The sequence below is a fragment of the Mandrillus leucophaeus genome, unplaced genomic scaffold (genome assembly GCF_000951045.1).
Source record: "Mandrillus leucophaeus isolate KB7577 unplaced genomic scaffold, Mleu.le_1.0 Scaffold360, whole genome shotgun sequence".
In the NCBI taxonomy this organism is placed as follows: Eukaryota; Metazoa; Chordata; class Mammalia; order Primates; family Cercopithecidae; genus Mandrillus; species Mandrillus leucophaeus.
Window position 1 is genome coordinate 1438070 of NW_012103810.1, and position 15895 is coordinate 1453964.

Below are 15895 nucleotides of genomic sequence, written 5' to 3' on the forward strand. Positions count from 1 at the left end.
CATCTTCCCCAGGGAGCAGGCCTGCTGGGCTGGATGCCTCATCAACATTTACGTAAAGGGGTACACTCAGCAGCACTGCTGAGCAGAACAGCTCCTCCCATCTCCCCTTCCGAGTGCTTTAGTTGGCGTTTCACCCTCTTGGCTCAGAGCTGTCTCAGAAAAGGGAAAGAATTTAATCTCTTTGAGATGGGTCCTTAGAATTGGAAAGGCTCGCCTTTCTTTCAGAGCTTAATGGCTTCTTTTTTTTTTTTTTTTTTTTTTGAGACGGAGTCTTGCCCTGTCGCCCAGGCTGGAGTGCAGTGGTGTGATCTCAGCTCACTGCAAGCTCCTCCTTCCGGGTTCACGCCATTCTCCTGCCTCAGCCTCCCGAGTAGCTGGGTCTACAGGCGCCCGCCACCACGCCTGGCTATTTTTTTGTATTTTTAGTAGAAATGGGGTTTCACTGTGTTAGCCAGGATGGTCTCGATCTCCTGACCTTGTTATCCGCCCACCTCGGCCTCCCAAAGTGCTGGGATTACAGGCGTGAGCCACCGCGCCCAGCCAGAACTTAATGGCTTCTAAAGATTTTAGACTTTGTGGCATTTTCCATTGTACTGTTTCAAAAGCCATCCCTTAGACTCATCATTTGCCCTTGTTGGTTCTCCCTCAGGTCTTCCTTCCCCACCCTCACCCCCATAGCCTCTCTCCTCAGCCTTATAAATTTATTCCTCATTTCCACTGCTATATGAGCTCTCTAGTCTTGTCTCCCATAAATGACTTTTATTTGAGAGGGCCCTCTCACTATATTTTATTCCTTAGGGTTGCTGGCTCACAGAAGCAGTACATGGCAGAGATTTTGCCTGTAAAATGCTCATGCTGTGGGTTTATGATTCTTATCATTTGATTGCAATTGAGTTTCATGGAATAACAGGTGAAGATGTTTTAGAGATTCAGTGGCATAGGTTTGGAGGTAACATGTGCAGTCAGCAAGAATTGCAAGAAATTTGGAGTAGGACCAGGCTAGATTTTCAAGACTCAGCTTAAGCATAGACTATGGCTAATGACACCTGCCTTGCAGGGTTGTTTTCCAAATCAGATTTAACATGTATATGGTGGCTGCATTCAGTAAGCAGTCAATCAATGAAGTAGTTGTATATAGTTTTAGAATGCATGATTAGATTTAAATTATCCAAACAGTCCTTAGACTCTAACAAATTTAATTCTTTGGACAGTTTATACAATGAAGGTTTGGAGCCAGAAGGCCTGGATATGAATCTGTGTAACCTTAAACAACTCGCTTTCTCTCTCAGAGGTGCAGTTTCCTTGCAGTTTCTGAGTCTCTCTACCATCCCCTTTCCCCAGTCCCCAACACTGGTCATTGACACTAGATGAAGAGGCGTTATCTAGATCATTATCTAGATGAAGAGTCAGATAAAAGCTGACACATTTATCCCCAAACAACTAGGTCAGTGGCCCACAGCACAAGGGAGTTAGGGTCAGCCTCCTCTCAGCATGACGAGCTTCCTGAGGTCCATTCCAGAGAAGAGCACAACCTCCTCAGAGACAGCACCCCACAGTAGCTCCATACCTGCTCCCACACTGACACATTCACTGCATTCATTCACTGAATCTTTCCGGCCTCTCCCGTGTGCTGGGCATTCACTGTTTTAGGCACTGAGGATCAGACAGCCCCACAGCCTGGTCAGGAAATGAGACGCCTAATTATTCAGCATGAGCGGAGCTCTGATGGATGTGTGTATGGTAGGGTTTGGGAGCACAAAAGCAGAAGCAGTGAACTAGGCCAGTAATGGGATGGGAGAGGAACCGGAGAAGGTTGTCACTAGCCAGAGACTTGTGAGTCAGACCCTGAAAGGGGACTGAAGGGAGGCCCCCTGGTGGCCAAGGAGGAGAGGGCAGCGCAGGCCGAGGGAACAGCGTGTGCACAAGTAGAGAGCATGCATGGTTGGCTAGACAGTCACGCCTCATTCCGGCTGGAGATAGGAGCTGCAGGGGTGGGTGGCAGAAAAGGAGGCCAGAGTAGGCAGGATCCAAACCTCGGAGCCCGCTGAATGCCGCGCCGAAAATCTTGGCTTAAAATAATTGTCAATGAACATTGAAGGTTTTCTTTTCAGACTCCACATCAGGTCTCTCTCTTTGGCTCTCTCAACTCAATCTGGCCTAGATTCTACCTTAACGGAGCGGGACCGTCCAGAATTCACACCCAGATCCTCTAAGCTTTCAGTTTAGTCTCTATTAATCTCCTCCCTTCCCAAAGGGAAAGAGAATCACAAAGCATAAATAGTAACAATAATGACTAGACGGATATGGTGCTGAAAAGCCCTGTTATCAAATGAAGTCACAATTGACAGCAAAATAAACTCAATGCTTTCACAAAAATAAGCTTAAAGTAGCAACCGGGTTAAAATAATTAAAGCTCTAAACATAGCAGTTGCATTAGAGCTAAATTCAATTTTATTTACGAGGCAAAATATAATTACATTTAAATTTGAGGGAACAGAATTTAATTCTTATTAATGACAGAAAGACTGAGTGAGATGCTTTAATGCCAGAGAAATTGTCTTATGTTCATGGATGGGAGAGAAAATTAGATTCAGCATTGAGCATTCTCCACTGTTACAAGTCTCATTTGTGTACCCGGAATTGTTCCTTCTCTGAGAAGCATTAGCTTCTCAGCCCAGAAAGCACAGCACCGACATCCAATTAAACATCAAAAGGAAACAATCAAGCTAGGCTATTTCTGTACAGGTATGTTATAGGAGGGGAAACTCAAGGTTAGAATTTCTCCGGAGGAATAATAGCCATTGAAACTTGACATTTCCTGTACCCCTTCACAACAGCGAGTGACAGCCTAAAATCAAAGTTCAGAATAATAAATATCGAGGAGATTGACACTGGCATAGAGAGGAAGGGAAGTGTCAGAGGGAGGCATGGAAGAGCCTACCAGTTGCCTGGGAGGTAGTGTGGAGGTTTAGACACAATGAGATGGTCAGTTCCTAACATTTAATCAAAGACTGGAAAATTGGGCCCAGACAAGCATGCTGCTAAATACTGCCAGAGCTAAAGGTTGATAAACCAAGAGCTGGCAGATTTGCAATTTAGTAGAATTTCCCCTGACAGCCCTGGAACGTTTTCTGTCAGAATTGGATCTCTTCAGTATGCAAATATAAGCCCTCCTGAAATTGGGCTTCAGAATGAAGTTTTTATTTGGATGCCCAAGCTGATATCTTGCACAAAATCTCTAGTTGTCTTCCTGAATCAAACTGCTGTTATTATAACTTGTAATCTAAAAAACCCTGTTCTTTCAATGGAAATTTTATATTTTACAGAGCTCCTTCATGTATGTGCTTCATTATTTATTCAAACAGCAAATACATTAACCTCTGACATTGCAGATGGTGTTACTCCCAGGAAACCAGGGTCCGGAGAACTCGGGTGACTTGCTCAAAGACACTCTGAGAAAACGATGATTCACTTCCAGGTTTCTCTGGCTTCAGAGCCCATGTTTATCCCCTGCACAACTCTGCCATTGGTTATTACCAAGGTTTGTGCCGAAACTGCCAGTAAATCAGGTATCAGGTTTTGGATAGCACTTCATTCAGTAACACTGCCAGAGGAACCATGTAAATGGGATCATGACTTTGGTGTACTAATATTACTACAAGGGTTTCAGAAAAAGAGTAATTGCTCTCAACCGATGGTCAGGGAAGCTTCTTGGAGGAAGTGGAATTTAAGGTGGTGTTGGAGGTTAGATACGAGTAGGTAGCAATAAAAGGAAGAGGCAAGCAACTTGCAGCAGCCAATTGTAGAAGTCAAAGATTTGCAACATATACTAAGATGGGAGATCAGAACATTTTCTAGGAAAGATGAGTAGCTTGAAGTGGCTTAGCTTAGGATGTTTGTGGCAGTAGTGAGAGGGGGAAAAGGTGAGGGAAGCCAGCATGAATAATCTTGAAGGAGTTTAGGTTTTTTCTGTCTTTGGGAGCCACTGAGAAGTTTCAGGTGGAGGTGTGACAAGGTCAGGTTTGGTTTTAGAAACCTACTCTATTGTCAGCGTACAGTTGGAGGTTCCTGGGGGACAGCCAGGTGGAAGTGTCCAGGAAAGAGTTAGATAGATGAGCTTACGACTGAGTGGAGAAATGAGCCTTTTACAAAAGGTTATTAGGGTCAGAGATTGTTGGGAAGAGAGTGTGACATCAGCTGTCTCTTCGTTTCACCCAGCTGGGACCTTTTAGTGGGGGTCTGGTTGTGTTCCAGTCCTGGCTGAAAATACACATCCAAGTCACATTATTTGGCTTCCTTGCTCACTAGTTCTTTCCTGACTTGTTATCCTTCTGCAAAGTCAGCTCCTATTTGGAGGCCTCCTCCAAGCTAGGTTTGAACTCCTCTAATCAGGAAGCCAGATATTCTCCAATTAAGAGGAGTAGCAGTGGCTTAGTGCTTCCTGTGGTAGGTGCTTTGTAAAGACTTGAAAATCTAGTCCTGGGGGAATAGATGTGGAGACCTGCTCTGCACCCACATACTGGAATCCACTTTTCTGCTTGGTTTGAAAGCTCTCCAAGCTCCTTGAATGAGGTGAAAGGCCGTGTGGTTTCCAAGGCTCATTAACTTTCTGCCATCTCGATCCGTGGAACAGAGCCATGGCTTGAAGCAGCTCTGACTCTCGGGTGATGGGGAGGGAAGTTGAAAAGCACAGGAGAGTAGCTTGGGTTTGGCCTCAGTGTCGAAAGGAGACTAATTACTGTAAGGAAGTCAGAGGTTCCTTTCCTGTACCTTCTTCCCCTGCTGGCTTCTTCCTGAAACCTGCACTGAGACTAAAAGGCATCTGTCCAACTTAGTGAGAGAGGGAGGGAGACAGTATGAGTGCCATACCTTCAGAATGCTAATTGTACAAAATATAGGGAGATCTGGTCTGCGGGAGAAAAAGTTAACTTTTAATTAGCCTACTGTGTGCTGGGCATGGTGACTGGCACTGTGCTCATTTACACACATAGGCAGACTTGAGTTTCTTGTGGATATGAGTAATTTCATATAATCTCGTATCCTCAGCCCCTAAGCATATCTGGCACAGAGTAGATGCTCAGTATATTTGTAAATCTGTTTCAAAACTCTGTTAGATAGACATCATTATCACCATTTTATAAATGACAAAAATAAGGCTCAAAGCGATGCAGTATTTGTTTCACATAGCTAGGAAGTAGCAGAGCAGGCAGTTACCTGATTCCAAGCCTCTGCTCTGTGAAAAATCACAGAATCTTGAACAGTTACGTGGAGCACTCTGTCCTCTACCACTGGAATCTGGCAATACAGATACAGTCAGAAGACATGTTTCCTGTGTAAGACTCACAGGGGAATGCAGAGATTAATTTGATGATGGCAGGGTTCTCTAGACAACTCAGGTAGACTAATAACCCTGAGAAAAGAAGATCCACATAAAAGTGCTTTGGGAAGGCAGAAGGTGAAACTCCTTCCAGCGGCCGGGAGGGGACTTCAAGGAGGAGGTGGCACTGGAGCCAGAACTCAAAGCACATTTAGATTTGAACACATGAAGATCACGGTAAAGGAGCCCAGACTATGGAAATGGCACAGGCAGAAGCACAGAAGAGGGCCAAAGAGTGCAGCGACCACCCTCTGGCAGCTACTTGTCCAGCTGCACCCTTACATTGACTGTTTCCCAAGGTAGCCAGCAAGTTCCTACTCAAGTACTGACATGCACGTCACTGTGTGGCATAGGATAAGGTACTGCCTAGATAGGCCCTAGTTTTCCCGTCTAGAGAATTCTCTTCTGACCATAAAGCCTGCTCCTCTAGTTTTCCTCTTTTTCTTTCTTTTTTTTTTTTATTTGCTGATTTCTCTGTTTTATTTTTAAATATATCACCAATATTGGGAAAATGTATAAATGCATTTACAAACGTAAATCCAAATCACTTGAAAGTTCCCCTCAAAGTCTGGCTCATGGAGCACACAGTACATTAAATCTCAAGTCTGTCCTAGCCCAAAGCTTTTCTTTTTATTTTATTTTATTTTTTGTTATACTTTAAGTTCTAGGGTACATGTGGATAACGTGCAGGTTTGTTACATATGTATACTTGTGCCATGTTGGCGTGCTGCACCCGTCAACTCGTCAGCACCCATCTACTCATCATTTACATCAGGTATCACTCCTAATGCAATCCCTCCCCCCTCCCCCCTCCCCATGATAGGCCCTGGTGTATGATGTTCCCCTTCCCGAGTCCAAGTGATCTCATTGTTCAGTTCCCACCTATGAGTGAGAACATGCGGTGTTTGGTTTTCTGTTCTTGCGCTTTTTCTCCCTTGACTCTAGTCCACCTAAAGGAAATCTCCTGGCCAGAACCAGGCCACTTCCTGCCCAGTGCCAGCTCTCTCCTGGCTTGATCTCCTTCTTCATTTTCTGCTCTTCCCCTGGACCTTCACTCACAGCTCCCCTGGTCTCTGTGCCTTTATTCCACATCCACCTTGCAAAACCCAGGATCATTTTAACCATTCACCATTTCTGATCTCACAGCTGGGCTTCTGAATGCCACTAAGCCAAATCACATCATGCTCATGATCTTTAGCCTCTCCTGGGCCCTCCCAGCTGCAGTTCTTGTACTTTGTGAGTTCTCACTCTCATTCGCCAAAGGGGCTCTTTCAAACGTCCACATCTATTCACCAGCACCGTGCTCCAGGGAGGTTCCTGCCTCCTACCTCACTGAGAACGCTGAGGCCAGTAGCTCAGTGCCGCCCCATTATCCTGCCTGCTCCCCATACAGCCTGTGTCCCACATGACTCTCTGATCCCTCTACCCAGAGGGTGAAGTACCCACTATGCCCATCCCTCTGATTGTACTTCAGAAACAGTCCTCTCTACCTGTTGAAAGGCACCTCAGTTGATTATCCCCTTGCTCCCTCCAGTAGATTCAACCTCTTCTTTCCCTGATGCTTTCTAGCACATAAACATGAAATAGTTGGGACACTTAGATGGCCTGGTGACACACAGCTGGTTAGGTGATTACACATTTGGGTGGATGGACAGATAGTTGGACTGATGGATGAGCAGACAGATGAATGGAGGATGAACAGACAGAAAAACGGACAAACAAAAGGAAAAGTGCTTAATACAGTCAGCACTGGGTTGAGGTGAGAAAGGAAACTCAAACACTGATTCCAGAGATCTTAGAGTCTAGCTGGGGCTATGATCTAAGATGTAATTAGCAATCGGGGGATACACTCATATGGCATCTGAGGTATTGTCTAAACCTGATTCCACAACTCATAGGCCAAAAAGCATGTGAATCACAGTCACCTTTCATTTCTAGCTCAAGCTGTTTCCTCAACTATGATATGGGAGTGAAAGCATCATTGCAGGACTATTGTGAGAATTTAATGAGTTAATATTTGTGTTCCAACAACAACGGTTACAGTTCTGGAACATTGAAGGTACTTCATTTTCTTATTTTTGCGTCAAATGCTGACTATTGGACTCTAAGTATGCCAGAATTTCTGATAAACTCCCCCAGTTATGCAGTAACTCAGATGAGCTAGTGATAAAACAAAAAATCATGTCAGGAATCATTTAAAATTAACCATCTTTTAAAATTTCTTAAGTTCACTCTTGGAATCTCAGGTCCTCAGCAAAATAGAACAATTGTACTTATCTCTTCTAGTGCTAAATGCAGACTTATGAAAGGACTTCCGAGGAGGTCCCAGGGGGCCAAGACTCTGTTTCCACATGACTGGAATTTTAGAAACAGCTTCATTTGCACCTGTTCCTTGCTTAGCAGGAAGGTGTGCAGATCTTTGGGTGGGGGCCCTTCTATCCCTTACTTGTATCAATTTTGAGCATCTTTCCAAGTAGAAGAAATTTTATGGGAAAATTATGCATAAATCTCTCCCTTTAGGAGAAAGGCACAGATTCCCCTACTAGCTATTTTAATGAACAGGATTGTAAAGTAAGTCCAGACAAATTAAAACGTAGCTGCAGTAGGTCCCAGGCTTCATCTGGGCTTGCACGGGGATTAACATCTAATGAGAGGAGCCTGGGGCAACTTTTCCTGTACATATACATTTTTTGGCTTAATTAACCAAGAGCCTTTTCCCTACCCTTTTGCCTCTTCTTCGTGTGTTCACCCCCTTCCACATCATATAAAGAGAACAGGTGTGACTTGGGCATTAGCATGAAGAAGATGTGTCTGTGGGTGTAAGGACCAAGGCATTGTTTTAAATTACAGAGTTCACACATAGAGATTGGAGAAAATGAGTTTCTAAGAAGCTTAGGCACAAAGGACACTGAGCCTCTACGTGAATATATTTAACAAAATAACTTGTATACAACATGGCACTGAGATAGAGTCACATCAACTGACATACACCTCTTCCATTGAAGCTTTTTTCATTCATCTATTCTTTCAGCAAACATTTGTTGAAAGCCATGCTGGGCCACACCTGGTACTAGTGCCAGGGAACCACATTGGACCTTCCCATCAGGTGGGCTTCCAATCTAGAGAGAAGACAGTGCGCGGGTGAGGCAGGGAAGAGGTGGGGTAGGGAAAGTGTGGTGCTATGGGTTTGACTTTCTATAGGGGAAGAGTTCACGTGTGGCTAGGTTCATCTCCAAGGGCCTGTACAGTTCAGTCAAGAACTCTGTAAGCTTGGAATAGGAATTTTAGGACAGTTGGAGATTTTCCCCTGATTTTGAGAGGAAGTCCAGGCTACAAATACAAATGGCTTCTACCTTGGTTTTGATACTCTTGGCTGATGATGCCATGCTAGGTGACCAGAGGAAGAACATGCTTTTCTACTAGTAGCCCCAAAGTTTGAGACTACTACTAGAAAAGCAAATGTTTCATTCTTTAGGAACATGTTCCTCTGCTGGGTGACCTGGAGCTGTGCTGATGGAATCATCTTAGGTCCTCATCAGTCATATACACAGCATAGTGTACATACAGCTTTTAATGTAAACTCTTTCCTTCAGTTGTCACCACTCATCCTAGAGGGGGACCATTATTACTCTCCTCATTTTAGGGGTAAAGAATTATGTCTCAGAGAGATTAAGTTCCCCAAGGACCCACAGCTGGGAAATTGGGGAGTCAGAATCTGAACCCAAGTCTACCCTATGGCTGTGTACTTCTAGTACTTCAAAAGATTCCTCCCAGTCCCCAGCCCTCCAACATTAATTCAGAAAGCTCTGATGTTGGTCATGTGAAAGCCAACTAGCATTTCTCAAACCCTCCCTTGTTATTGGGTATGTTGTGAAAGTCAGAATTCACATCTGATCTTCTAAGTGTAGTCTAGTGTACTTGCCACTACATTTCATTTCCTTTCTTATAAAAATGTGTGTCTTTATGATATCTTGAATATGTGCCAGGCACTATATTAGAAGCTATACTTTCATTCATGCTAAATTGATTTAGGTTATATCTGTCTGCCATGCTAGAATGTAAACTCTTTGAGGTCAGGAAAAAATTCATGCCTGTCATAATCACCATGGGCTCTCCAGTGCCCACTGTGGGACTTGCACACAGGGAGCATCCAAGAAATCAACCAAATGAAAGTAATTCCTACAGCAATCCTCCAAAGTATAGTAGTTGATGTCATTCCCATTTTACATAAGGGAACCTGTGACTAGGAGAGGAGCCATAACCCACATTTCACAAAGGACCACTTACGTTATGTAAAAGACATATGAGCTGTCAAATTATATCTGCTTCAATGTCAAAGCAGAATCTGAGAAGGAACAATAAAACAGTTCCTTTTGTTTCAAGGTATTTGAAAAAAAGAAACTATAGGGACCATGACTTGAGGCCAAATGATAAAGTAGTATCACAAGTTTCTACTCTCATCTTGAGTCTGTGGGTCTCTCCACTCAGTCAGATGGGCCTATCTGCAGAGAACCCGAGAGCTCCCAGGCTGTGTTACCGTCAGTTAGCACCCCATAAACATCGAGGTCGCCCTGCTCAGGCCCCTTCCATTAAAACGTGTAAGAGCTCACAACCCAGCTTGTAAAGGGCTGGTTGAGGGGTGCCCAGTCACCAGGCCACTTTAACTTTATGCCAGGAAAGCATGTCTAGTGTAAACTGGCAAGGAAGTGGAGTGTTTGGATGGACAGAGCCATAGTCTCCAGATGGGAAGGGTAAGACTAAGTGCCTGGGAAACTCTGTGTAGAGGATCTCATTTCATCTCACATATATCAGGGTCTGACTTGGATATAACAAAGGATAAGCAGGGCCAGAAGTGGCAGGAGGTGGGGATCTGCTGGAAAAGCTGAGAGTTTTCCTCAAGCGGAAGCCCACCCATGACAGGTCTGCATTCTTTGCCTGTTCTGAGGCTTCATTTCCTTATCTATAAAATGCTTGCCTTGAAGTACTGTTCCAAGGGTTGTCAAAACAGTGAAAGACACTGGAGGATCACATGCCCTTGTAGAATGTCCTCATGCTATCTGGCCTCAGTATCCACACCACCAAGAAGGATAATAGCCAGGCATTCTCACAGCCTTGTTGTTGTAGTTCAATGAGAAATTGTCCATGAAGAGTGCTTTGCAAACTGTAAAACTTGATGTGAGCAATAATTAAACAAAAAGTGGCTTTCCCACATATTACCTCATTTGATCTAACACCAACCCTGTCAAACTGGTGAAGTGGGAATTATTAACCCCATTTTACAGAAATGGAAAGCAAGGTTCAATGAATTACATAATTGGCAGCTTGCAGATTGCCCAGCCAGTAAGTGGCAAAGCCATGGGTAGATCAGACCTGTCTGATCCTAAGTACCGTGTTCTTTAATTCATTGTACGTAGAAAAAAGGTGCAGGCATGAGTCATAGCTGTAGGTTATTTGGATAATCTTTTGAATGCCAGTACTAGTTTGTGCTTTATCTGGACTGTGATCTCTTGGTGGGCAGAGATTATATCTTATTGACCTCTGTATTTCTAGCACCAGGTACAGTCTCTGGCATATAGTAGGCATGTGTGGATATTATTAGAAGAATACATGAATTAGTATGAATTTATCAATACCTACTATATATAAGGTAGGAAGAAGCCTCTGAAGTGGTTGCCCTCATCATCGCCACTTTGCAGAGGAAGAAAAGGAAGCTTACAGCTATTGAGTAGGTCGTAGAGCTAGCAGAACTGAGATCTGGAATCACATCTGATTCCAAGTCTTACTGTCTTTCGTCCATACTGTTTCCAGGTGACTTAACAAAGCAATGAAGTACGTTTTAGCTAAGACATGAAGTCTGGAAGTTGATTGTAGGGAAAAACCTGCCTCTTCCCTTGGTCCCTGTTGGGCTCCATGTTCTCTGCTGCCTGAAGACACCATGGCTTTGGCCCCAGCAGCCTGCCCCTCTCCTGGCTCACACCTCAGTGAATAGTATGCTTTCTGCTGTTTACTTTCACACCATAAACCACCACCTGGAAAAAAGTGCTGAGTAAACTCAAACAAATACTAAGCTGATTTTTTCATCTCTCCCAGGGCCCTCAAGGGAAAGTTCCAGCCCTGACCCCAGACTCAGCCTCCAGAGTCACCAGGAAGTCATTGCCCTTTCAGTGTTGTGCAGAAGAAATGGGAATTACAGAGACAGGACCTAGGATATCCTGGGGCCTGGAGATTGTCATTCTTTATCTTGAGGCAAGACCAAGTGTTGTCTATGTGAGCAAGAAAGGAAAAGAGCTTAAACAACATCCTAGGGGGCTGCTTGACATAGCTCCGCAGCTCTGTCCTCACACGGGACCGTCTCATACAGGCAGGTCGCTAGAGAGAAACAGACAGGTGGGCCTGGCTGGACTTTTCAGCCAGGCTAAGTGGGGTGTGGTGAATGAATGTTTACCATTCTCAGGCGCCTGTAGCCTCAGGCATACCATGATTCATCCATCACCCAACGAACCTTAATAAGAGGTCTATTCTATACCAGGATCTGTGCTTGGTACCAGGGATAGAGGTGATCAAAGGAATTAGACCAGCCTTGGGTTCCTAGTCTGATGATAAGACAGACACAGAAACAGAAAACCACTCTACCATGTAAAAATGGGAAGGAAAGAAACAAGTGAATAACCCACAGGGTGAATTACAGGAGATTTCTCAGAGGAGGGAGTACTTTTCAGCCAGTTCTTGGGGGTAGATTACCCTGTCTAACAGGGAGGGTGCTCTGTGATAGAATCCCACATTCTTACAGCCTGAAGGGATCTTAAGTACCATTAGGTTCCAGTGCAATAGATGAGGAAACTGACACCCAGAAGAGAGGAAGTGACCTCCCCAAAGCCACACAGTAGATCAGTGGCTGAGCAGGCATAGATGTCACAAACCTCCTAGACTCCTTGTCTAAAGTTCACTGTGCTGACCTCTATTCAGGAAACCTTTCTTGGGTTGCTTGATCTTTGTCGTGCCTTTTTGTCATCCACTTCACTGGGTGCTCTCCAGAGCCCAGTTAGGTCAGCAAAGGGCTGCTGCAAGGTGGCATCATGCAGCTCACACTCTCCAGACAAGGAACTGTCTGACAGGATCAGGAACTCTCCAGACAGGAACTGTAGCTCAACGAAGTCAAGGGACCTGCCCCAGGTCACACAGCTTAGAAGCTCCTGAGCCTGGCATAGAACCCAAGTCCCTGGCTCCAGGTCAGAGATATCCCTTCCCACTTTACGGCTGAAGAATCTGATGTGTTACTGCACATAATAAGTACCTCCCTTTTGAGGTAATGTGCTTGGCAGGATGTCTGGCACAGGAACACAACGTACATGGTAACTGTTACTATTTTTTAAATTCTCAAACATTTTGTTCATTGTCTTGTAGGTTGGTAGGAAGGTCTGATCCCCTGAGACCTAATTTTGTTTTCTTTTCTTTTTCAAAGTAGCTAAGATATTAGCAGCTTCTAAACCAAGCGTGCAGCTTGGAAGGGAGATGAGCAAATACACCTTGACAGAGGTGCCAGCTAATTTAGTCTGAAAGAAATGAAAAGGGTTGAGATTTTCATGTGAATTTGAAGCATGTTGGGCCACGAGGCATGAGAATCAAGTCAGTCTCTCTCCATCAGAGCCCTGGCAGAGAGCTTCAGTGGACGTGGTTGCTCAACCTGTTTCCTAAAGAGCAGTTGTATTTTGGAAGACTTTACCACCTCCGCCTGCAGTAAGCATGAAGCTGTTGCTGACCTGGAGCCTGAGGGGCTTGTGAATCGGGCCCTGTGTGTTTTGCACCATCTCACAGATGGACTTTTGTGAAGGGCGGGCAGCTCCACTCTGGCTATGAAGGGCCCCCCTCCAAACCGTTTGCTTTGGATCTGAAACCCCATTTAGATGGTTCTTGGAGTTGGGGTGAGGAAGCAGGAAGCTGAAAGAGAATAAACCCAGCAAAAGTACAGAACAAACTGTAGGTTTTGGACAACAACCCAGAGAATACTCACGGGATTGGGGTTCAGCCTCCCTCCCGCACCCCAACCTCAATCAGAGTCCAGGCAGTCATGAAATGCAGGCCCCAGAACTCATCACGTGCCCAGCCAGACCACAAGCACTTCATTTGGCGACGGGGACTCATCCTTACTTTGTTTTCACACATAACCGGTTTTTAATTACATTTGACTTTTCCTGACATCTGTTCAGAAGGCCAGTCCCCTTTGGAACGGGCAAGCACAAAGGCAGGCACAGGCTGGCAAGAGGGAGAAGCAAATTGAGCAGAGCCCTACAATCCCTCCTCTTTTCGTGGGGAAACAGGCACAGGACAGGTTCTGCCCAGAGAATTGTTCTCATCCGAGGGTCATTGTCCACAGAGATGAGTCTCCCGAACCTCTGGAATCCCGATCTGTCACAGAAGCCCAGGTATGTAGCCAAGTGTGACTTTGGTTTCCAATAATAACTTGCTCAATACTTGTTGTTTTTCTCTCTCCTCCCTCCCCTGCCCCTCTGGCCACTGCCTCCCCTCCTGGCCCTGGTGTCCTCCCTCCTTCTGCTCCTCCCCACAGAGATCTGTGCTGCCGACTGTGGCGGCCACGGCGTGTGTGTAGGGGGCACCTGCCGCTGCGAGGATGGCTGGATGGGGGCAGCCTGCGACCAGCGGGCCTGCCACCCGCGCTGTGCGGAGCACGGGACCTGCCGCGACGGCAAGTGCGAGTGCAGCCCTGGCTGGAATGGCGAACACTGCACCATCGGTATGGCGGGCCAAGGCCCCCGGGTACCTTCTCTGGTCTGCAGGACACCTTTGTCTGTCCGGGCATTTCAGGGCCAGCCTGGGCCCTCATCGCATGTGGGGATGGGGAAGAAAGTCCTTTCATCTGGAGGCATTACGACTGGCATTTCCTAGCCATCGGTTAGATTTAAACTCACAATTTGGTGTTTTAAACCTTATTACTCCCAATTTCCATTTCCCAGGGCCTGGTTAGCTGGTTAGCACACCTTGCTCTTTAGCTCCTTCCAGGCTAAATGCAGTGTGGCTCTGTGTCAGGGAGCTCTGTGTTCAGGAATTAGGCAGATGAGCACTTCTTAGCAGCTATGGGCAAGCCCCGTCAACACTCTGGAGCCTCAGTTTCATCACTTGTAAGATGGGGATAATAATACATGTGAAGACCTTAGCAAAGGCTGGCATGCAGTGGAGTGCCCAGTACATGCAGCCATTATCATCCAATGCATTATCTTGCTAGGATGGCTGGGGCTTAATTCTGAGCCCTCCATGCCCCCTGGGCTCCTAGGTCAGAATTCCGCAAGAGGTCTGGAATCCTGGGGGAGAGCTCCCCACAGGCCCTGAGGCCACATCTGGAGTCCCTTAGGCCTGGGATCTTCCCCCATCCTCAGTTTCCATCCTGTCTGCATTTGTCTCCTTTCCCCTCCCTTGGGGGCTCCTCGGCACCAGCTCCTGCTGAAGCGGCTCTGAAAACAAGCTGATCACTTCGTTCCCTTCTTTCTGCCTTTCCTGATGGTTTTGTTGATTTTAAACTCAGCCAGACGTTTTGCTTGGTTTATTATCCTGGAATGAGCACTCACCGAAAGCTCTTTATTGAATCAACTGGTTTGTGTATATATGTGTGTTTTAACTTCTTCCCCTTCCGTTTTTGTTTTTTGTTTTTTGTTTTTTTTAATGAAGGGTCTGTGATCAGATGGTGAGCACATGGCTTTAGAAGGCAGGATTCCAGGTGCCTTTCTGGCTCAGAAAGTGACCTCTTGGGTCTTAGAGAAACTGGAAGACAAGCCCCACAGCTTTGGAGAGACAGAGGAATTTTGAGCAAACAGAGCTACCTCTTACCCCTTGAGGGTTTTTTTTAGTCTTCGTTGTTTTCGTTTTGAAGCCTAACACTAGTTTATATCCTTGGTCCCTGCCCCTGAAACATCCCTGGTTTTGGTCATGGAGCACCTTATATTTATTAATATTAATAATAATAATGGCTTCTGATTTTTAAGTATTCACAACATGCTGAGAGCTGTGCTAAGAACTTTAGCTGCATTATTTTATCCTCCTTACAATTACCCTGTGAAGCAGTATGTATTATTTCCTCATTTTCGAGGATCTGAGGCTTAAGGTCACAGAACTTCAAAGAGGTAGAACAGGAATTTGACACTTGATTTTTCCTTACCAGCTGCTTGCTCTGCAGCCGTTGCATGACAAAGTCCAGGTTTTCTACTGAGGCACCTGCTCCTGTCCCTCCTGGAGACTGTGCCGTGTTGTGGCAGTTGCACTCGGAGTCCGTCACCTAATCTGCCCAGCCCCCGCCCTCAACAGAGCCACTCCGTCACGATGGCAGCCACTGCGGCAGCCATTGCAGGTTGTGCTGCGTCATCTTACTGTGTGCTCCTTAATGGCTTCTTTATGTCGGTGTCATCCTCCCTTACAATTGTCCTGGAAACCCCTTAGTGAGAAGTGGCCCTGGTCATCCAAGGGGCCCTCTTCTTTAAACTCTGCTTTCACCTCACTTTCCCTTTTCTA

The 15895-nt window shown here is 45.6% G+C and overlaps 1 protein-coding gene across 1 annotated transcript in view; it reads left to right on the forward strand.

The window, feature by feature from the left end:
- TENM4 (teneurin transmembrane protein 4) overlaps window positions 1-15895 on the forward strand; it is a 792673-nt gene that overhangs the window by 650391 nt on the left and 126387 nt on the right. Inside the window, exon 16 of the mRNA XM_011989697.1 lies at window positions 13944-14129. Within this exon, the coding sequence (XP_011845087.1) occupies window positions 13944-14129 (186 nt within the window). The remainder of the gene's footprint in view (window positions 1-13943; window positions 14130-15895) is intronic.